Source organism: Myzus persicae, unplaced genomic scaffold (genome assembly GCF_001856785.1).
Source record: "Myzus persicae strain clone G006 unplaced genomic scaffold, MPER_G0061.0, whole genome shotgun sequence".
Classification (NCBI taxonomy): domain Eukaryota; kingdom Metazoa; phylum Arthropoda; class Insecta; order Hemiptera; family Aphididae; genus Myzus; species Myzus persicae.
In genome coordinates, this window is record NW_019104322.1 from 225,616 (window position 1) to 251,093 (window position 25,478).

The following is a 25,478-nucleotide window of genomic DNA, read 5'->3' on the forward strand; positions in this document are numbered from 1 at the left end:
CCACTCGTATTATATATAGATCGGTCGTATGTATTACTATACAATTATAGTAGCTACAACACTACGCGGGATGACCGCTATACCGCCACTGCGTTTTCGTCACGATTCGAAGGGACGAAATCGGTTTTTGACTACGGCGAAGGACTATATTATACAGGAAACGGACTGAGAATAGTTTACGGTGAGGAGGTAATACGTGACGAGCATAATATTATAATACTGTACAGGCTGCTAAGTCGAACATTTCGGGTGCGAACAACACGTCCGATGTTTGTCCGGTGGCGCGGATTGTCACTGTAATACTATATAATAATAGCGCTCACCTAGGCGATGCTTATACAACGACAAACGCTACATCAGAAATCGATTTATATAATATACACCGTCCATAATAATATCATCAGACATTTTACAATAGTTTCGTCTAATTTTGAATATTAAGGGAAAATAGTGCGGGGATACCAAAATTACCTTGCCGGTCCCATCTGGCCCGAAGACAAGAAATGTATTTGTTAAATCATCATTTATATCGTTAATTACGGTTTTCATATTTAATTAATATTTATTTTAAACATTAATTATTTTATTTATTTTTCTTCGGCTTTCGATGATGTATGAAAATCGAGTTGGTTGGTGGCTAACTAATTAGTTTAATGTTAGGTGTGACTTACAAATATTAAAAACGCAGCAATTGATCGGATCAGAGCTACGACCGGAGTCCCCACAAAATGATGGTAAAGTAAATACTCTATAGTCACTACTCCACCCAACTAACGACTAACCTTTAAATACTCATAATTTATTTGGTATAAATATAACTAATTAACTACTATTCACATCAAAAATAATATATTATATTATGTACTGAAATTTCAAAAAAACCTTTTCGAATATAAAAATACACAATTTTTTTCTGGCATTAAAAAAAGTAAAAATATCTAAGAAAAACAATAACAATAAAAAACTATTAGATGTATTTTATTTTTCTAAAATTTCGTTTTTCTTAATGTCTTCATCATAATATTATCTAACGGAAGTTTTCCAAAAAAGTTGAACATTTTCGAAAACTGGATAGTTTATCTTTTAAACATTCATTCTGTATATAGGTACCTATTTAATATGACGCCAAAATATGTTTTTCTTTTTCCAGTGAATTTTCATTGTTACAATAATAATATTAATGATATTAATGATAATAGGTACTTGCAGTTGTTCGAGTACATATTTTTTAGTTATTTATTCTCAGAAAACGAGACACAGGATTTATATTTCACCGGAAATATTTCTACACTGCTATTTATTATAATAATAATAATAAAAAATACCATAGTATTGAAGACTATGCTGGCGGTCGTTCGCCAGGGAATTCAACACCTTATATATAGGTACGCTATACAGTTCAATCAAAATTCGCGCGAACACCTTTTGACGATCAAATATTCGATCTTTCTAAGTTCGGGGTGTGCGATAAGAATATCAAATATGAAAGCGACCTGTGGTAAAGGCCAAAGGAAAAAAAATTCTCAAAGACTACCGCACCGATGTGTGCACACCCCGTTTTTACTTTCCTTTCAATATTATAACCTACCGCCCTCGTCGCTGTGAAACGGGAGTATTGAATATGGTAGCGATAAAGTAAAAGTCCGTGTACATATATATATATATTATATAGATATATATAGTATAGTAGTATTAGTGCCCGTAGTTATGGTAGTGCGGTATGACGGAGACCGAGGTACATAGTAGTGCGGTGGATGGTGGATAAAAAAAGGACCTTTTTCGGGCTTGGGATTAGAAAACGACTATACATACACTCAACGAACGTTGGGCGAAAGCCCTCTCTATTTTTCGGGCAGCGGCCTATTATTGGAAGTAAATAAAGTAAAGATCGAATAATTTATGAAGCCGGCGTGCTGCACACACACACACACACACACACACACACACCACACACACACACACATATATATTATATATATATTAGACCATGCGGTGCGTATCAAAACCACACCGTATAAGGCGCCTCTATATACGACCCGTCCACGGACGCGGTCGGATACCGAAAGAGGGGGGGGGGTCGAGGGAGATGTCGAACGGATCGACTATAGGGACGCGAAGGGGAGGCGAGGTTAAGGGATCAAAATGATGTGTCTATTCATCGTTGCGACGGCCGCCACTGTGTGTTTGCGTGTGCGTGTGTGGGCAAAGAAGAAACAAAAGGTATAGTAAACTTTACACACACACACACACACACACACACACACACATAAACTCACACATAATATTTTATACCTATATATATATTTATAAACTGCAAGAGAATTCACCCGTCGAGGTATATGTATAATGTCTGTGTGGCATCTCTCCGGCACAGCGTAGTACGCCTATAATACGTCGAAAGTATAAGGGCCTAATCCGATTGCTCTCATAGTGCGGTGGCGGTGGCTTCGGATGGCGGTTTTCTATTCACAGTCGCTGCCACCACCGTCGTCATCGTCGTCGTCGTCGTCTTCGGATGATACACTCTGCTAGTGAAGCTATACAAGCATCCTGCACAGTGGAGCTACTCCATCACTGCGTGACGGTGAGCGTTATTGAATTTCTCTCTGGTTGACGGTTAGGATGTTATATACTTATGTATATATATATATATATATATATATAGGTACACATACAGCGGGCATCCAGGGTTTTTTCAATTGGTCGTTCTCCGGCTATATATATATATATATATATGTATTATACATGTATATAAAATATTAATATACACATATATATATTATGTACATAATACATGGGTATATATATATTACGCGTGCGGCTCGGTCTTATTAAAAGCACATCTCCGGCCCGAGAAAATTCAATATTACACAATATAATACGTAGTTTATTTTATTGTCGAGTACGCCAGTGAATGGTAACCATAGTATGCTAAACTACACATCACAAGTACTGAAATACAGACAAGATCCGAAACGTCAGTGGATTTTTTTACTCACAATTGCTGCTAAATGAGTTATAGAGAACAATATGTGATATTATCTAGGAATATCGTCTTATATGATAAACTGCATTAAAAATCATGTGAGTGAAATTATTGTTGATAGCAGTTATTTTCCAAGTAAATAGAATGAAATATACATGAATTTAATTTACGTGCAGAAAAACATATTTTTTAATATTTTTACTAACATTAATTGTTATCAAAAAAAAAAACTTATCTGAAAGATATCCAAATTCCAAACGTTATTGTTCTAGAAAATAAAAAATGATTGGGTACTTCATTAATTCGTAATTTTAATAATTGGTCTTATAGAATAAATAAGTATTACATATTCTAGTACAATATTATTGTTTAGTATAAAAAATATTTTTTTATGAACAGAAATCGGCCCAACAAAAGTTATAGCCCTGCTTAATACTAGCTAACAATCTGAGAGTAAATTACTCATAATACTAGGTAGAAAGAACTTCAAACAAATAGCCAATATTCTATCACAATATTATAATATTGTTATGACAGTTTAATGTAATTTATCTGACACCAGAAAAACCAAAACGATCTTATTTAAACGAAATAATTATTCTCAAGCTCGACGAAACTCTCGGACCTCAAAAAAATGTTTCGAAGAAACCATCAACCTAAAAATCAACCATGACCGGCTTGAGTATACAATCTAAAACACACTCAGTAGGTAATCTTAAACCCGTACTCGTATTGGAATCATTCAACATAACATGCATCGAAATTATCAGAATTATTATTAATATATCATTCGATCTAAAATCAAGCATTCAAGAATTAAAAACAGAGACGATAAGACTTAGATAAAGCCCTCTCCCACGATCCATCCTTCTCTCAGTAACAAATGCCCACCTAAAGTTCAGGCACTTAAGAAACAAATACCACATACCATATCTACTAGGAGAAGACTACATCCCGTTCTCCAATCGAGTATTAACATCATCAACTTCTTAAAAGAAATAATACAGCTATATACCCATAAACTACAATGTAGGCTATAACATGTAAATACAATGTTAATCAAAACTAATGTCATATTAGCCGATGTATCAATGAAAAAAAAAGAAGAAAAAATCAATCTAAATATTATAACTCTCATATTTTAACACCTACTGCTAAACATGTCTCTATAAGTATATTTTATTGTGAACTCTGTACCATAATATTCCTGATCGATACCAAATATTATGCTTATCATTGCTATAACAAAGATACAGAAATATTTATATTGCTTTTTCATATATTATTTGTTACGAAAACAAACGTTGTTTACGCTGATGTGGAACAATTGCGTTGTGAACGGTATTCAGAACGAAACAATTTAAAATTCCAATATTATGAGAACGACTATAGCGTCGTTTACTGCCATGAAATATTTGAAAACAACATCATCGGTAGACACCATAACTGTATATTATATTGTAAACCAACATACGCGTATATATACCTATATGTATATACAAAATTATAAATTGCCATATAGCCGGAAGTGCAGTTAACGCGTGGAGTTCGGTTTCTACTATATGTAGTAAACAATATTGATAATGCCGGCAATTTTTTTCGCCCAAGAACAAAATAATCGCTAATAATAAAGTTAGTTTTATTAAAAATATCATGTCGTACATTGTTTTTTTTCCTACGGATTTGGTCGTTTTTAATTTCTTAACTTTATATAATAGCCCCCGTATTGAAGCGAGTTTAATCGACCGAATTCACTAAAGCCGTTATTATTCATTTTTTCAAATAAACATGTCTTTTTTATCTTTTAATTTTACGATTCAGTTGTTATCTGATGTTACTAGCTATAACGGTAATGCCATGTGTCTGACCGATGCAGTTGTGCACAGTGTTTTTTGCTCGGTTTACACACACATTTTATTATTCTCTTGCTTGTCCCAATACCTAAATTAGAACTATTATATAATATTAATGATCCAAGGCATATTATTTATATAAATTTTAATAACATAAGACATAATATTGTGTTTGTGTCTTGTGATGATCGGAATGAGATGGTTTTGTTGGCTTTTCGGTACAATAACCTACCAATATATACCTACCTATATCATTAGCAGAACTGACATAATATTATAAATTATTATAATATAACGATATCCAAATGATATTTCCTTTGATAATAGTATTGTTGTAGCGATAAAATCGAAATGTATAGTTATAAATGGTACCTATTAGGCTATTACCTTGAAAAAATACTAAACATGTTGAAACCTTATTGGATTAAATATTAATAGGTTTTTAACACTTGGTCAATTTAAAAATTTGGTGCCAATTGGTCAAAAACTGGGGATTTTCATATGCGTCACTTAAATATAAAAAATATATATTCGATTTTCGAGTTCTAAAAAAAAACCTGGGTAAGCCACTCTATAGCGATCATTTATATGGGTTGAAAAAAACTTTTTATAGACTCTTCATGAATCTAAAGGAATCTATTGACATAACTTTATTAAAAATGGTCCAGTAGTTTTGAGTTAGAAAAAGAAAGTAAGAAAGAAAGAAGTATTCATTTATATAATATTATATATATTCACGTCTATATAAATAGATATATTTTTTATATTATTTATATTTACTTATATTTAAATAACATATTAAATACAATTTACTTTATACATAAACTTAAAATTTTAATATTTTCGACGTATTTAATGATACATTCTATAATCCAAACCTTTAGAAATAAACAGTCTAATCTTAGGAATACTTTATACATACAATATACATAAGAAATTTAATTAAACATAAATTATTCTGATAAATAACAATATTCTAGGAAACGAAATAATGAATGAGAAGCTATTTTGAATTTAAGACATTTTAACTTAAATAACCCTAAATTTTCAGACTTCAAAAATGTAATTTAAACTTCAATGTTTTTCGTATTTTAATAATTCAACAATTGTACTTAGTTGTGTAATTAATTTCAAACGATAATATTATGCGCGTCTTATTTCGCATATAAATAACTTGAATTATATTTGGAAGTCTTTCGTGTATACATATTATTATATTTAACTGAAGCATATATTTTATATTTGTATATGGACGGCGGACGTGGTTTAAAACGTGCACATTTTATTTAAACAAATTTCTCCTTCGGATTTTCCGTTTCATTTGATTTAAATGCATAGAATTTATATTATGTTATATTATATAACTCTATGAAAATGGTTTATAACAAATACGTGTTGTTCATTTCTTTAATTTACTGATAGATATTAAATTTTTTTCACGCATTACTATTATTTGCATTCTATTGCATCAATATATTGCATGTATAATAATATGTATATTATAGCCGTCGGTTAATATGAATAAAAACCATTCTGTATTTTGACAAACACTGTTGGGACAAATGTTCATATTTCGTCTAGACGATAATCTAAAAACGCATAAGATGAAACGTATAAATATACTCAAAACACAAATAAATACGAAACCTACGGACTGTACATATACATAATATACAGGGTGATCCAATAAGGCATATCAATATTATGGACTTTTATCTTTACTGCAAAATTGTCAAATAACTAGGAAACCACTAGTTCGAATTTTGATTTCGATAAATCAAAATTCTCAAAAAAATTATCCGTTAAATAATTTAAAGAAAAAAGTGCGGTTCTTATTTGAAAAACAAAGGTTCGTAATTCGTATCGCCACAGGACACACTCCTTAAGTGGCACAAAAAATCTCAAGAATATGAAAATATGGTCTTTGAGTATATTTAAGGATTCCAAAAATCAGATTTTGAAAAACTTCATTATTAAAGAAAAAAAGGGGGTAAGCCTACTTTATGGATCCCTGTATATTATTTTCCTTTGGACGTATTTTTTTTTTTTTTTTGATACCCATCGAAAAAATAAACGATTGGTTAAAATTTCGTTTTTCTGTACATAAAATAACCGACTTTCTAGTGATACAAATCAAATACAGTTAGTCAATACATAGATATATCAATTTATGATATATAATATAGTATATCAGACCATAATATAAGACGCAAGTGATAAAATATTATAAATACGGCATGATAGAGTAGCGTGTATATGAATTTATTTGAATAATAGTTTTTAGAGTAAATATTGTATACATAATATCTTTAAGACTGCATTATTGCCCTAAAATATATATACATTTAATATTTAAGTAAGTATAATTATGTTGTCATTATTATCATTATTTAATTAAACACTAATTGTATCTATAAAATGCTCATTAATATGAACATAGAGTCATGTATCTTTATAAATCTAATATTAAACGAAATTAATTTCATATCATCTTTGATATTATAAGATTATGATTTCTGTTGAATATAAAATCTCTCATTTTGAAATATAAGAGTTATACCTAGTATTATACAAAAATAATTATACTGCGAACGTAAATTTTATACGGTAACTTCTACATTGCTGGTTGTTAACGTATTCCTAAATCGTCATTCATCCGTGGAAATGATAGTATGATATTATATATAGCTTTTAATTTTGCACTACGATTTTCAAAACAATTGAATTCCAATTATTTTTTAAATTACTTACGCAATGATAATATGCAATAAACAATATACATATTATATTTATAGATTAAATAACAAGGGCGACGACGATGTCACGATAAATGGTTCAAATACCCAGCTATTTTATAGCAATTAACTAATTTATCGTATGTACTAAAGTTAGTCCTAAAAGTTAACGACTGCGTAAGCTAATTAATTATACGTGAAACTAAGTGCCAAGTGTGCCAGTGTTCGTACAAGCTAAATAAAAATAATAATAATAATCATGCGCATGGTTGTGTTTTTAAATGTGTAACCCTAGTTATAATGCAAACACTAATTATGGTTGGTGTTTGAATTTTAATTTATGTGCTTACTCGCTTATTTCTAGTGCAGGTAATTATCAAATAATAATATTAATAAAATACGTACATGTTTTACTATATAGTGCTACTGGGGTAATTATAATTTCATTATTATTGACTAACATCTTAGTTTATTAATAGAAAATAATTTCTCAAAGTACCTAAAAACGTGAAACTTACTATGTAAACATAAAGAAATATTAAACGACGAGCATTCAAAAGACCGAAGGTTAAGTTTAAAAGTTGTATTGTGACAAAATCCATTTTTTTATAACCCACATAGTAATAATGTTTTGCATATTGATTTTGAAAAAAAAAGCGATCGATTATTAATAAGATAATATAATATCTTAAATCTTAATAGCATAATGTACAAAACCAATTATTATGATATTATTATTATAGCCAACGGGAATATTGACACTGTTGGTCCGATGTACCTATATTGCCTATTTATAACGCCGGCGAACGCCGTGAAAAGAACGAATAAAAAATACCGTACCGTCTTCTCTTTATCGTTTGAAATTATTTTAAAAGAAAAAGGACCAAAAGACAAAAAAAAGACTATATGAAAATATTATGTCGGCAAACAACTGCTTGGAATCAAATTAATTAAATATAATACAAAAGTGAATCTATTGTCTGTTTCCTCTTTTGGAACCGGAAAACCAACTTGCAGTTTCGATTCTTTCGGAACGCATATTTTAATGGCACCTACTATACGGCGTCCTCGCGTTTTGTTAAGGATGTTGCAGGAAGGGAGCGTCGCGTCTTTTTGTCTTTCACGGAATATTTCTGCCTCTTAAGCGTTGTTGTTATTAATAATTAGAAAGAAAAAAAGCGGACGAATACGCGACTTGTCCCCGTTTTCGTCGTCGTCGCCCGCACAGCACGGTTTTGGGATATAACAATGACCTGAGGAATTTTTTTTTCTTTAATAAAGACGACTAACAAAAGCTGCAAGTTACAGCAATTAATCAAAATATTTTTTTCCCCGCCCCGCCGGTTTTTTGTAAAACAAGGCCAAGTGGATGTCGTTGAGTGCGTCGTCGAGTTTTCACACAACGGCCGTCTCCAAAGTTCACTCTAAAAACAATACCTACCCGGCAAGTGTTTTTGTATTTTATATTTTTTATTTATTTTCTATTCTGCAGCCCCACTCCTTTTTCTCTCCGGTACTTTAGCTAGATCAAAACTTGTACTGTACTCGAGTGGCTCCCGACTTATAAATTGTGAGCGAGTATGTGCAAAACAATGACCGACCGGTGGCGGTGCAAAAAAACAATGTTTCTCGCGTGTAGGTATACGTGTTTAAATTCTTTTGAAAATTCAAAACTGAATAACCTTCCATACGTGCTTTTTACACAATGTCGTGTGCGAGAGTAGCCGTTGTACTACACACGTATTGTTCTACGCCATGGCAGTGTAGAAAAACCCATTATCTTGACGAGCGTGCTTTGAAAATGTAAATTTTTTTACAAGTCGTACTCTATAACATACACATATTATAATTGTATATAATGCAGGGGCGATATACATATTATACGGTTGCACTTAAATGCTCGGATGTCAGGTCATAACAAAATGCGTTTACACTTAAATCGGTCACAATACTGCATGTTGACCCTTTGTAGCAATTATAATGTTAGCTACTAATCATCCGAACAGCTAAACTGCCATAAAAATCTCACAAATAAAAAAATGGTCGTATTTCATTTTTCTTACGATAATGCGATAAAATGCATTTCAATAGGCTTATGCATGGTGTATACATGTCACGCCTAACGTAACACTTGGATAATTGATATAGTTTTTTTTACTAAGTCACCAAAATAGATTTTTGCCTGCAGTTGTTGGCCCAAATTACTTGCACCACTGAGTATGCACTGATTTCAAAGAGAAAAGTAATTAATAAACAATAATAATATTGTGATTTATGAAAATATATAAAGTAACAATTCGAATTAAGGGTGTCAATTATTAGTTATTAAATACACAATAACAATGATATTTAATACTGATTACGATGGGAAGTAAGTAATACCGGACAACAGTATCCATGTCCAACTCTCATATGAAACGATAAGTAGGTAAACCGATTTTCAAAGGTAAATGATCATAAAAAATATGACAGGTCGATATTTTTAATGACATTGACAACGGTACATAGTATTATATTGTTGGTGATGAGTGTTATGTACAATTCTTATATATACAATAATACACCATGGTATATCGCATCCCAACATAAAAATAAATATGAAAAGACACTATGATATGTATATACTTTACTATTATGTGTGTGTGTATATATAAGAAATTAAAACCTTATTTTTAAAAATGTAATCGAGTGTAGTAATTTAAGTGTCAAAAATATTATGAAATTTATCATGAGATTTGTGTTTGAACTTTTTAAGGCATACCTATAATATGTTATTGGTTTATTACGTGATTAATTTTACATGATTGGTTAATATATTCGTCTTTGAATTTAAATATTTCAAAACAATACGTTTATGTAATTTAATATAATTTTATTTAACTTGATATTTTTTAATTATTGTACAACATTTTAATCACCAATAATATGAAACTATTGTGGTATACGAGTACACTAGACTGTATATTGTATACCACTCATGTGAATTATTTCTATTGGTCATCGTTATTACCTATCTCTTTTTATACCTATATGCCAGAATATTAACCTTTTTTCCTAATGGGATGATCAATTACTAATTATTATTATTAAAAACCATTATTATATCACATAAAATTGAAATATAGGACAGATATATAATATTATGTCAAAACTATATAGAAACCTCAATTATTAAAGTAATTACTTATCGGAGTGACTGGGATATATCATTATAAAGAGTAATTACCTTACAAGAAGAGGGAAAAGCCCGTCAATAACGGTCAGTCTATGTAGTTTACTATATTATTATTGGCGACATTATTTAAGTTGATGCTATACATTTTACATTTATATATTTTTTTAATTAATTTTATTTTTGTAAAAGGTTTGACGCGATATTATGTTATGTAAACTATATATATATCATACTATACATATTATATAATCTTCATTTCACGTATATACCTATATGCACATATATATTTTTTAATTAATTATTTTTTTAAAAGGTTTAAAATGATAGGTATTTGTTTCATATAAATAATAACGTAATGTAACTACGTTCCTTTACGTGATTTTTTACTAGGAAAATGTTGTAAATCCATACGGACGATGTCGAACATTAACAGGGTGATACGCTTTTGTAAATAACAAAATAATAATAATAATAATAATAACGTCCAAATGAATATGAAAAGGGAAACAATTACATACAACATACTGGAATTTACAAAACAATTAAAATCATGTAAAACGCTGTGGCATTCCACTGTATAAAATAATATTATATGTAACAATTTATTTTTAGTTTTCATAACATGGTTTAAACACATTTTATATTATTATTGTTGTGCAAATGACAACTTAATATAATTTTACATACCAATAAACACATATTCGTATGCAAATGCGTATCCATTTAAGACCCGATAACGTAATTTGGTTTCAAAAATTATAGTAGGTACCTAGCTACACGAATTGAAACTTTGAAATTTCACGAAAGTGTAAGTTAAGGTTCCTATAATGAGCACGTGCGATGTATACAATATTTAAATTTGAATATCCAGAACTACTGATGTCTGATCTTAGATCTATAATATAATATACATAAGCGTGCATTACCTTTACCGAATCTTTATATTATACTCCCCCGTGTGTTATATTATTATTTAACTCAGTCAAAATGTTATAGTATTGTTAGTTGAAGCTATTGTTTGTGCGATGTTATTTTAATAGTCTGCATTCGTAGAATCTTATAGTTTTCCGTGATAAAAAAGACTCTATTATAATATGTATATATAGAAAGGAAGTGTGCAGTTTCAACGTTATATTCTATTATTGGCCGCATTATTTAATGTTACACTGATGTACCATTATTATTAATTATTAAGTGCTAGTATACCAGCTAGTTTCTATAATCAATGATATTATGTACCAATCACCCCGAAATAACGTCGGTTAGGTATGCATCACATTATACGAAATCGCGTTGACCACATTCCACGCGTAATACCGGTAGAATAATAATACATACTCGTATTACAGCAGAGTATACATCATACTCGAATGGTTTCCCAAAGTTATAATATAATATAATATTATACACGGTACAATAACTTTTGACTATAATATACGTTCACGTCTTATTTATCCATTGTCATCACTGCAGTTATGTCTTTATACATATACATATATATATATATATATATATACCTATATTATATCGCACAGTATACTAAATCGATGATATCTGATTTCAGACAATGCTGTACGCCTTGGCAGACTCCCTCTCGGCGCTTGGCAGAGACGCGGAAGCCGAGCTCTACTACAGACAACTGCTCCGGGTCAACCCCACAGACGTGTCCGCCTTCCTGACGTACGGCGATCTCTTGGCCAAAAACGTAATTGCTCGGGGTTTTTGTTGTTTTTTTTTTTTCGTTACGCACACATTTATACACATTACACGCACACGCGTGTGTGATTCAGCGCAATCGAACCGCGTGGCAGTAGAGTGGCGTGGAGAAGGTTTTCGACTCGGAATTATATATCGTGTATACCGATACCGATACCGCGGTATGCGCCAATATGTAATGGCACTCCGAGCATCATTCGTTGTATTAAACCTCCCCGCACTCCGTTCCGCGGATCGAGTCTCGCCGACGTGTATTCGTTTAATTGGTTTCCTGCTGTATTTCACAGCCATACGCATCATATGGCTTATGGGGGTGTGCCTATATATAGTTCAGATAAAAATAAACTCTCAAAACATCGCAGACGTTATAGATCTTCAGCGTTAAATTGAAACGGTTTTCGCAAATCGGAACGTGAGAAGTATTTTAACCAGTTTGCAGGCTCGACGTTCCGGCAGGTTACAGTCACACTCATCACTCGCCTGACATTTTTTCCCCCCATGATCTGCCGTCGGGTACCCAACATACACGGCATACACGTGTATGTTAACCCAAATGCATAAAATATACTCAGTGTAACCATTTCTTATCGGGAAACAAAAACACCTACAACAACAGATGATTCTTTTAGAGGTACCTACGCATCACTCATTTTCTCAAAAATTATTAACTTTTTTTGTAGATATTTTCAACACGATTTATTCTCTAATGCAAAAAAAATATTTTTATCGATATCATATTTTTTAAGATTATGAGTGTTTCCCTCAAAATAATCATCTTGCACCTAATGTTCTTTTAAAATAAACCTTATGTCCCTTTAATATTTGATAAAAAAAATAAGTTATCTACCTACCTCTGCTATAAATTGTAGGCATCGTGTCAGCCGTACACATGTCAATACATAGTTTGAAACGGTACCTATTTATAATTCACTCGTTAATATTATACGTATTCGTTATTAATCCTTTTTCAAACGATTTGTGTTGTATACACTATTGTTAAACCTCCGTGGCTGGAATACGACCGGCAGACGAGCCGATATTGTTCTTTAGTTCTTACACATAATAACACAATACATTAATATCATACAATATAGTGTACTTATTATGTGTATAATGTATACAGTACATATTATTAATATATTGTAATGCTCGCAGACACAATATGCGCACCTATAGATTATAGACTTCGCCCGACTTCTCGACTGTACAGTAATAATAATAATAATAATAATAATGATAATGTTGGCTCCCCGAGCCCTAGCTAGTTCCTGCTACCCAGCGGTAAATACGAAATTTATTTACTCGCGCTCGGTGTATACTCGGTGTAAGCCGATTATACCGCCGGTGTAATGGTTTTAATTAAATTCAACGCTGTCATCGATTTTGGTCTTACCTTATACGCACGTATTATATTATATAGGTAATATAATAATAATATATCGTATACGACATAATATAGGTATATACATGTTCTTTATGTATATGTTTATAGATCCAATGCAGCCACTGCGGTGATAAGATGTGTTTATCATTATTATTATATATTATTACGCCGATCCGTGATGAAGTTTGAAAAGATCTCTTTTTTTTTGCTTAAATAATATTGAATGTTCTTTGATCGGAAAAAAATTATTTTAAATAATCATAATGATTACACAAAGCACGGCTTAAAGGTGTAGTAATCATATTTAACTATATTGAGACTATTCAATATTCATATTTATAAAAAAAATATGGAAATATATGGAAATATTCATATTACATATTATTTTTTTTGTAATAAACTGATATTACATAAGAACTTATAAGTACAGATACTAATATATATTTTATTTATAAACGTTTAAAAGAGGAGAACTAAATACATTAGGTCCTATGACGTTTGTAATAAGATAAAAATAATAATTGGTTTATCAATTATCGATGAACAAAAAATATTACAGTATCAATTTTAAGCTGTAACGTGATTATTGTCAGTCTATCTGATCAGACATCACATCGTGCATTTTAATTTAATACCTACCAACATGTATACACTCTATAGCTATATTTTTTTTAAATAATGATTCAAGAGGCTTATTTACGAAGAGTATAAAAAAAGTTTCTACGAACGAAAAATACATTAAAAATGCGTGATGTAATATGACAAATCCTGTTGCTAAATGGAAAAAATAAGGGATTAAGGGATTACATGTTTAATTGAATTTTAATTTTAACTTCGACTTATAAAATGTTCTTATTTTTGTTCATTGATAACAGGAAAAATTAACTCAGACAATATAATTTTATATAGGCAGTCTTAATAGCTGCACGTTGTTTAAGTATATATAGTGCTGAGCAGCTAAAGCGACTTTTCATCACGTCAGCCTGTTCAAATCAGAGAATTCATTTTTAATTTTACAGTTTGTATATTGTATATTTATTTACTTTTAATACAAAATACTCGTAATGAAAAAAAGCAGCTCGAATCGTTTTCTATACAACATGTACACACAATCACGTTGTTAAGGGCGACGAGCGTCGTGCTTTAGCTACCTCCAGACTCACTGCAGTACGGTTTAGGGTAGGTCGCGATAGTAGTCGCCGTCGTGTACACCGTATATTTCGTATATATTATTTTGTTTCGACATCGTCGGATAGAATTAGTATTATTTTAGTGTTACTGTATTTATACGACCTCGACAGCGGGGTGTAAATACATTTTTCGCATTCTATATTATAATGCTGGGTTTTTACTTTGTAGTATTATAATGTAATATATAACTTTTCGATTTCACAAAATGTGTTGTTTTTTTCGTAATTCAGAAAACAATCACCGTAGAAACTTGAAATGATCAATGAATATTTATATAAATGTACTACAGGCGTGAGCCAATTCTTAAAATACTATTATTTTTTATGAACACCGACATTTAATCATTTTTTAAAAATATTTCTTCGATTGATGGAGATAAGACTTTTGTTTCTCACTCAAAAGCCTCAAAATGGAAACAGGGTGTCTAATAAATTGTATTTTGTTTATTTTTTCAAAGAACATTTTTTAATTTATAATAATTGCTGTGTAATTTTAATACATTTTTCAAACAAAATATTAATATACGTATAAACATTGAATAATATCAAAAGTTTCATGCACTAAACAGCTATACTTTTTCCATTCTCTAATAACCAATGCATATTTATTAGGTATGTGACCGCCTAGGTTAGGTACATCCAAATGACTAAACTGTTCTGGAATAAATAAGAATATATAGCTAAGTCATTAATACTTTGCAAATTCGGGCGAGTCTTACATGTGTTTGACATATTACTAGGTCCACTATTATAATTTAATATGTTGGTGGCCGGTTCTACAAATTAAATTTAAAAAAAGACACAGTTACATCTGAAAAAAATAAAAAGTAAAGTACAAAATATTATAGAACGACCAAGGTAATTCGTAGGTACATACACAAATGAGTACACTGCAGAGTAGTTATATACATAGACAAATGTATCTAATTTTAAATGAATTTACACTAATATAATAGGGAACGACTGTACTAAAATCGTTGTTTGTTTTTTAATTATTATCATTCGTTTTTATATTATAGAGGTATACCTATATTGAAAAAGTTTAAAATTAAAACCGATGATAATAACTATAAAAAAATATTATTGTTCTGAAAACTAAAACGTTTAAGAAAATACACATCAAAACCTTGTTTATATAATATAATAATTGTTGACGTGTTCTCTGCCTGGCAGCGTTCGAGAGTGTCCGAGGCGGAAGAATGGTACGGCAAAGCTCACCGGACGGCGCCGGACGACCCGGTGGTGCGGACCAGGTACGCTGATTTCCTGTCTTCCGTGGGCAGGCTAGACGATGCGGTGGAACAGTACGAGGCGGCTGCGGCCCTGGCTTCCGGTGACCACGAGATCGTGGTCAAGACGGCCACGACGCTTCGCAAGATCGGCCGGACGTCCGACTCGGAAAAGTACTACAGGAGGGCTGTGCGACTTTACCCACAGGTGAGTTCATTCGAAGATACAACTAAAAGATTATGATCGTTTTTAAACACACTTTTGGGTGATTGATACTATTGTATTGTACCATCGTAGTACAATATATATTATAATATTGCACTACAAATAATAATTATTATCAATGCAAATATTTTAAAGTAACCTAAACGTTATATCCAAACATAAGCTCGTGTACGCAAATGTTTTAAAACTCGCATTTACAGATGTTTATACCCCAATCGTTTCGTTACGGCTACATGACTATTCCGATAAATTGTCATTCAATTTTGTCTTTGATTATAGAACGACAGCATCAGTGCGTTCTCTTGATGGTTGTCCGACGAATTCTACGACGTATAATATTATACCGCTAATAAGGGGTTTTTCCATACCAGTAGTGCCCTTGTTGTAGGTCAAAAAAAAATTTCAACGGTCAGATATAAAAAACGTCATATTTCATTTTTATAATAGGTACTTTTTGTCGAAGACCCGATTCAAAGCCCCAGAGGGTTCAATAATTCTTAGAAAGACAGTAATAACGTGAGTTTTGTAATGGTATCAGCCAACGTTTTAAGGATTTGATTCCGTATAGTTCGTAGAAAGTCACGCTGTAGTTTTCATCATAATGGAATCAAAAATTAATTCTTGCTATAGAAAAACTTTTATTTATTTCAAAAAAAGTATTATTATAAGATTTTAATATCATGCATTCTTTCGATAGGTAAATAAATGAAAAAAAATTTAATTGCGAACAAAGAAGGTCGAATTATTTGACAGGTCGAATATTATCAATATATGCCAGAAAAAATGAATGAAAACTTTATCTCACAATTATATAAATATATATATATATATATATATATATATTGTCCCCCGTTTGGACTCGAACTGCGTGATATTGACATTTTTCAAGCTCCGCCGAATTTAAATGGGAAAATTCGTTCCCGACATCGCTTACGGGTGATATATTATAAGGGTGGCGGGAGGCGACGGGATTCCATAATACACTTTGAATACAACGCAACTTTAAACGCACGCGTTACGAGATTAAAATCAATTTTTAAAAAAAAAAACGGAATCTTTTTTATTTTTTATTTAAAATATAATGTAGGTATATCTAAAAACGATTAGGTAAAAGAAAAATGCGCACCCTCGACAAAAACAGAAAATAAAAAAATAAACCTAGTCGAATTGCATTTGCACTTACATAATATGTAAACATGCCTCTTTCGGAATTTTGATTTCATATTAGCTTGAAATCTTTCTTAACCAATTTTTAGCCTGTATTTGCAAGGCTGATTCAGAATTCGTAAGTTACTGGTAATCTATCGGTTCTCAAAATCCGTTCTCCTAATTCCCACATGTCTCGATCCCCCAAGCAAAACAATTTAAAACTTTTAGAGTTATATTATTATTTGCACAATTTTTCTAGGTTTTTCGTTTGCCCATATAGAGGTATTATGTTCCTATTATCTTTATGCCCCCAGTACCTATATGATTTGATAGTGGTAGAGGTGTGAACATCATATTATAGGAAATATTTACCAGAGGTATCATTGACCTAGATAATCGTTCCACGGGGGTATGATTTGTCTATTACACCAACTATTGGTTTAAAAAAACTTTGTCATTCCGTGTAGTTCGTGATGGGTGGGGTCCTCTCACGAAGGGAATATAAACACACGCCTAAATATATAATATCCGCCTGTAATATTATAATGAATAATAAATAGGTCGATTTCAACTATATAATATATTCTCATATCCACTTAAAACGCTTAAGCCGCGGACGCAGCTTTAAGCCACGCGTATATATAGCTCGCGGCCACGGCGCGGTGGTTCGAAAAACGCACGACTTAACGCGATTAAAATGGATATGATAATATTATAATATTTGATCAGCGCACGGAAAACTAAACGACGCCGGGGCGGCCGACACCGTAGGTACCTACCTAATCGTTACTCGAATAAAAAATAATTTAATAACAGTTTATATAATAATACATTAACAGCCTGATGGGGAAAACTACAGATTTGGTTCGTTTAATATTGTAATATGAATATTAAATTATTTAATTAGGTCTCTATTTTTTTCGACGACGAATAAATTATGTTTACATAAATTATTTAAATGATTTTTGAAACATTTTTCTGTTACTGATCATTCAACAGGTACCTTTGGGGATTATATTTATACTATCAAGAGTTTTTTCTTACGCCACAGTTTACGGTAAAGTAAATGTTATGTCATTTGGCTGCAGCCTTTGGGCATTATCGATTTCAACGTATAATATATAATATTTATTTATTTTGATACCTAAAGGATTCAATAAAATTACCAGGAAACCCAAAAAAATATTTATACAGGTATACCAAGACACTGCCTTTTAGAAAATATACGGGTTTTCTTCGACTTAATAATATTTTTATCAACCATAATAGGTACCAACTCGAGTTAATTATGGTCATAAAATTTTCACCCTGTCGTGCTAATAAAATAAGTGAAATTCAAGCACCTCAAATGAGTAAAATATGTGTAAAACCATTATGAATTCAAAATAAGTTTGATTTAAGAAATTACCATTGTAAATACAAAATGTTATGTTAACTAATTATTTGTACTTGTAAGTAATAAGTAATTTGGATGTTAAAAAAAGTTAATGGATCTATGAAAAATGTTTTGTTTTTTTATTTACTAGGGAATAGTGAAATACAATTTAAAACCTATCACTAATGTGTGTGTATATTACATACAAAAAAATGTTTAGGAGAGGAAAATAACTGAATAGGTACAGTGTACAGTGTATATTTTTAGTTTACCGGACACCATTTTCAGAATTCGGGAGTCAGATTAGGTTCTAATGTTATAGCTATTTGAAACCCAAATCCGAGAAAATACTATAAATTTCAATTGGCTATAACTTTAAAACTAAGTCCGACCTCCAAATTCTGACTTCACCGTCGTTTTCAGCTTGCTTAACTGCAGCATACGTCATGACAAAAAAGATGGATAAATAGGGGTGTCCAGTAAAACAAAAAAGTTCCAAATACAATTCATTGAAATCGGTGTATCGTGTATGTGTATTGTGTATATACATATTTTTCAAAAAATAATTATTTTATTAAGCTTATAATGGGGGTACCTATTAATTTTTTTCCATGATAAACATTAATTGTTTAATTAAATACATCCTTAAAATTTTACATTTACATTTTTAGTGCATTCAATTTAATCAAAGGCAGGTAGTTGTAATTTTACTGTTGGTGATCCCATCAGTGACAGAAATGTCCCAAACAGTACATCGTTGATTTGTTTAATATATGTTTTTACCCGTAGGACGCCGCGAGTCACAGCAACCTCGGAGCCATACTTCACATCAACAACAAGTTGGACGAGGCAGAACGGTCGTACAAGAACGCGCTCCGACTGCAACCGGACGACGCGACCACGTTGGCCAATCTCCAGAAACTCAGAAACGTCCATCACCATCGGCATACGGTCAAATGATCGATATCTCCGAACAGTCAAATGATCGATGTCCCCGATCTGTCAAATTATATAGGTACAATGTACATAAACGTGATTAATATACCGTGGTTATCCGCGTGGTCATCGTATCGAAGCCAATTTCCTACAATATTATAATAATATATCTTTTATTACCTATTCGTTTTGTTGTTTTCCATTATATACACTTATACTTTTTTTTTCGTAATTTTTTTGTTTTGTAACAATATTTTATGATGTTAAGTCTTTCTTTGAGTTCTTATTTTTTTCCAAAACAATACTCGTTGACATTATTATTATATAATAAATATATATATACATACATTCTGTGACTCTGTGTATTGACGTTCCGTTATTGTGTGTTGTGTTTCAAATTGTCAATCCTTTCGGTTTTTATCCTTCGAGATAAGAGATTCTTTTACCAGCTCAAAAAATGTGCGCGGGACTTTTATACATCACTCCCCGACGTTAAAATACACTTTTGACGCATGTCTTTCCAGCTTTATAATTGTATTTCCTAATAATATATTATGCAGCTGCCTACTAACATAAAATAAACCTATTGTTATTTTAAGTTTATTATGGGCTTGCATTTTCCTATAAAAAATCATAATCTATATAAATATATTATATATTATAATAGGTAATGTTCTAGGAATCAGTACTATACTTAGAGTACAATGCCGCCATATTTTTATAATTTATTTATATTATGAGTATTGTTACAAATGAAAAATAATTGAAAGTTTGAAACTGTTGATGTTTAAATTTACTCTCTAAATTTATACTCAAATAATACAATTCAATTATAATAACAGTCACAATACATTAAGTACAATGAAAAAATATTGTTAATGTGTTAATGAAAATTTAAATGTACGAAATAACTAGGTATTTTAATTATAATATAAATATATAATATTGTTGATGCCCTTTTTAAATATGGCGACCTAATTAGTCTCCGACTTCAGTTTATTACAACAGTAATATATCTAGATTATTATCTATATCATCTGTGATCGGAATACATCGAAGTTATCTTCAGTCCTTCAGACTGATAAAGAGTTAAGAGCGCCGAATATCTACTGCAAAAAACATAATTTTTTTCAAAATTTAACTCAAGAAGATTACAGCAAGATATTTGTTTTCTCTCTGAGACCCCTGCGTAACACAGACAAAACACTTTTACCTAAAATCGTTTTTTTTTATGATTTTTGAGTAATTTTAAAGTAAAATCACCTATTACGAAAATTATACAGGATAATATTTTTGAGGGTACCTGTTGGTTTGATATCTTATTAGTATCGGACTCCACACTTTAAGTTCGTAACAGTACAATCTCGGACTCATTCCATGTACCCTGCTTGCAGAAAGAAATACATCAAACTACCAAGAATAGCTACATCAAACTCTAAACAGCTCAGTTCACTCCCACCTAAACAACATGGAGAAAACCCAAGGTCCTCTTGAATACTACAAAAGTCGTAATTTCTCTACTCCGAGTAAAGGGACCTACAGCCCCGTAACTAAGTAAATGGACTTACATCTATCATACTATGCTATGATGCAGAAGCTCGTAGCCCTCCCCCCCAAAAAAGGACTATTATGTCTGTAAGACAGAAATTTTAATGATTTTGACTTATAGAGGTTTACAATAGGAACACGGCGACCAGTCGGCAAAATCCGATCGTCTGATTGGACCCTTAGAGCAGAGTAAGCCACTCCCGTGACGCTTTTTGGTAACAACGGCTAAGCCTATAAATCTGACTTATACGCTACCGAGACTAAAAAATTGTTTCACTTCAATAAAATTACTATATCTATGTGAATAATATAATTAAATTTAAAACATAATCTAATGTATGCACCTACCACCTAGTTATATATAAAAATATTATATTTTTCTAATCAGAGTTATTCGGGTTGTACAGGATATCGTGTCATTTCAATTATTTTTAATAACTCCCTACACTTTCCTTCGCAATGGGTACTTAATACTTAATAGGTATTTTATTTTGTCAACTTTCTTAACTCGACAGGTTGGTTTAATTTCCCATTGTGCATCATTTAAGACATACCGGTTCATACATACTGATTGCATATTTGCATTTCATCTCCCGTAAGTCTACAAATATGTACTTCGGTGCTTGTGATTTTTATAAATTCTTTGATAAACGTAAACTATTTTAGTTTTCATATAATCCACCGTATATTAGGTTTATGTTAGTACAATATTATTTTTATCATATAAAAACATATTTACAAATGTTTAACTATTTTTTTTACATAGTTAATAAAGTTTAATCGTTCTAATTTTAAAAAACAATGAAATGCTGTTAAAATTAAGTCACCACTAGATCGTGAAAATAGGTATACCTAATATGCATACCTAGGTAAGTGTAAAATATTTAAATTTACATTCACATTCACACGATTCTCAACGGGACGCGGTAAAAAATATTCATATTTTTTATGATTTTCGCAGTTTCCAATTTTATTGCGGGTAGTCCGGGGAGCTTAAACAAGCACTGCGTACGCATAACAACAATAATAACTGCGGTATACGCAAACGTGAAAAAAAATAGTCTCTCGAGATTTACCCTCTGGAATAATATAATGTGGCAACGCGATGATATTCCTGTAAATAATATTATAAATATAAAGGTAGGCACCTAAATACATCTCTTCGGCCGTGTCGCGGCCTAATTATATACCTATATAGCACAGGTATATTATAATGCAGACAACTGTGACGTTTTATTCTTCAGACTAAAAGTTTTTCGTCGCAGAATTTAATAATAATAATTTATGAGATCCGTAGACACCTCTGTATATGTGTGCGGGGTATGGGTATAGATGTGTAGTGTTTTTCTAAGCGTGATCACTTTTATTTAAATATTATGTAAGAAAAATTATAATTATTAAGTTGGATTTTCATCAAATCATAATTTTACTACACTATAACTGCTATAACTGCTTGCACAATCGGCAATAAAAAATTGTGAACATTTCAAGTATCCATGGTTATTTGTAATATATTTTTGGTATTTCGCTCGGTTTTTATTTTTTAATTCTAACAACATCTTATGAGTCATGAGGAACCTTGTATTTAATTTTCAAATCTTAGGTATGAATATTCAAATTTTCATACGTTTTTAATTTCAAAATAAATTACAGGTATTCATAATTTTGAAAATTATATTAATGCAGAGAAAATTATATTATAAACTTTTGGTGTCAATTTCAAGAAAAGTTTCCCGTTTTCATTAATTTTTTTGGAGGTTTAACTAGTTATTTTGTAATACCTTTGAAAAAATACTTAGAATTTTCGTTATTTTTATCTCTTATAAGTACTAACTAGATCCAATTTTTTACCACAAACATCGCTCAAAGTAGAAAATCAAAGTATTTTTGTACTATAAATCATGTAAACGTATACAACATACAACATAAGCACATCATTATAAATTCAATACAATCGCTTTATCCGCTCTGCAGTCAAATTTAAAAAAACGAATTTAATTTGAAAGATCTAAAAGTCGTTCACTATTTTTAAAAGTATAAATTTTCATCACGTTTACAAATTCACAATCAATATTTATTTATTTGCTATAAAAAATAATAATTCATATATGTAATGGCGAATCCACGCTCCGACAGTGCTGTTGGCTAAAAATTATGAACGTAAATATCGCGGTGGTGGATCAAGACTGCATTCGTTATACGTAGTATAATATTATAGGTATAACATCAAACGGAAATCAGCTGAAACAATAATAATACATAGAATTTAACGACTGAAATTTATTATAATTAATTTCGCAGTCTGATTTGAGAGTGCCATTATTCAATATTCGTTATTAATCTTTAATTCTTTGTCACCCAAAGGTTAGGTGAGGTAAATTGTAAGTGTTATACTTTTAAGAAACAGTTAAATTGAAAAATTATTATTTATAACATAACAATAATCCGTGTTTCCTGTCGTACAATTATTATTCTGCGATTGTGTTAATAATATATTGTGTAGAGTAAAATACTCAACTATACTGCGAATTTCAACCACGCTCGAGCCGATCCTCTTCGATTATTATTTAATATTTACGAGCAACCACTTGTGATGTCACCCTCACCATACGAATAAAAAATCCGATGATGTGTAGTCATAATAATATATTCGTGTGTAAAATATAAATTCAATTTTTTTTTCGCGAGTCTCCATCAATTAAGCTGTTTTATTTTTTTTATTCAAAAAACGACTTAAACGAATACAATGATAACAATAATCACGGCCGTAGCTGCTGACGATCGTTTTGTTTGCGTCGGCGTCGTTGCTGATCGGTCTGCTGCAGTCGCCAAACGGTGCGGATGTCGACGTCGTCGACCATAATTTGAAGCGGGACACAACCGACATAATACCCGATAACTGGTTGTCCGATCTGTTTTACCGGGCGCTGGCCAACTTCACCTTAGGGAGGGCGGACGACACAGCTTGTCGCCGGCAATCCGCCGTGTATGAGGAACGTTTAAGTGACCAGTAACCACACCAGTTGGACCGTCAGAAGTGAGTGATAGGTAATCAATTATTTCGTATAAGTTGCAAATAATTTTCGTGTTGCAGTTAGATGACGAACTCACTGTATAAAATCAAATTAAAATGAGGATTGAATTATTGAGAGTTTGAAATATTTGCAAGTTGCAACCCTACCATAAACTGCTGATGGCTATATATTGCGGTGGAGAGTCTTATATTCTTATAAAGATTTTAATACAATGAACATTGTTGTAGTATCAACAATTATACAATTTAAATACTTATCATTATTTACATTTAGTACCTATGATGCAGTAACAGTTCAAAATGTTAACATCATAAAAATTTAAAAAAAACATACATATTAATTTTAAGAAACCTACATAGTACATATATTAATTATAGACGTAAACACGTCCTATCTTGACTACTGAACAATGTATTATTCAGTTCATAGATCTTAAGTTCTATTTCGTTAATTTAATCTACAGTTAAATGTTTTTTTTTTCGCTTGTATTGAATGACAAATATTAACTAAAAAATGTATACAATTATATTTTCGCTATACAATTTTTTTTTTAGTACAGATATAAAATCACAGTTTTTTAATAATTCATCCATTATTTATGTGTCTTTATCGTGTAACTAATGTACCTACTCCCGCATACATAAAATATATACAGATTTTAACAAGTAAATGCAATTTTTAACTTTTATGTGGCTTATAAGTTTGAAAAAATTTACAACTGATATTAATATATGTACGTTTTGGAAACTACCTATATAACAAAAAATATTACGAATAATTGTTGTTGAACATATAATTAAAAGCATTAAACCGTATTCAGCATTAATTGTTACATCTTAATGTTATTGGAAATGTATATCACTTGGATCATGTGTTACTATATCAGCATAGTATTGTCATTGGCACTCATTGGTATATAAAGGAAAAGGAGTATACATATC

General features: G+C 31.1%; 1 protein-coding gene across 1 annotated transcript in view; it reads left to right on the forward strand.

The window, feature by feature from the left end:
• The window catches only part of LOC111041150 (transmembrane and TPR repeat-containing protein CG4341-like), an 87,791-nt gene extending 67,523 nt beyond the window's left edge, over window positions 1-20,268 (forward strand). Inside the window, exons 10-12 of the mRNA XM_022325340.1 lie at window positions 12,314-12,454; window positions 16,213-16,476; window positions 19,808-20,268. Of these exons, the coding sequence (XP_022181032.1) occupies window positions 12,314-12,454; window positions 16,213-16,476; window positions 19,808-19,978 (576 nt within the window). The 3' untranslated portion in view covers window positions 19,979-20,268. The remainder of the gene's footprint in view (window positions 1-12,313; window positions 12,455-16,212; window positions 16,477-19,807) is intronic.
• Window positions 20,269-25,478: the final 5,210 nt, after the last annotated feature.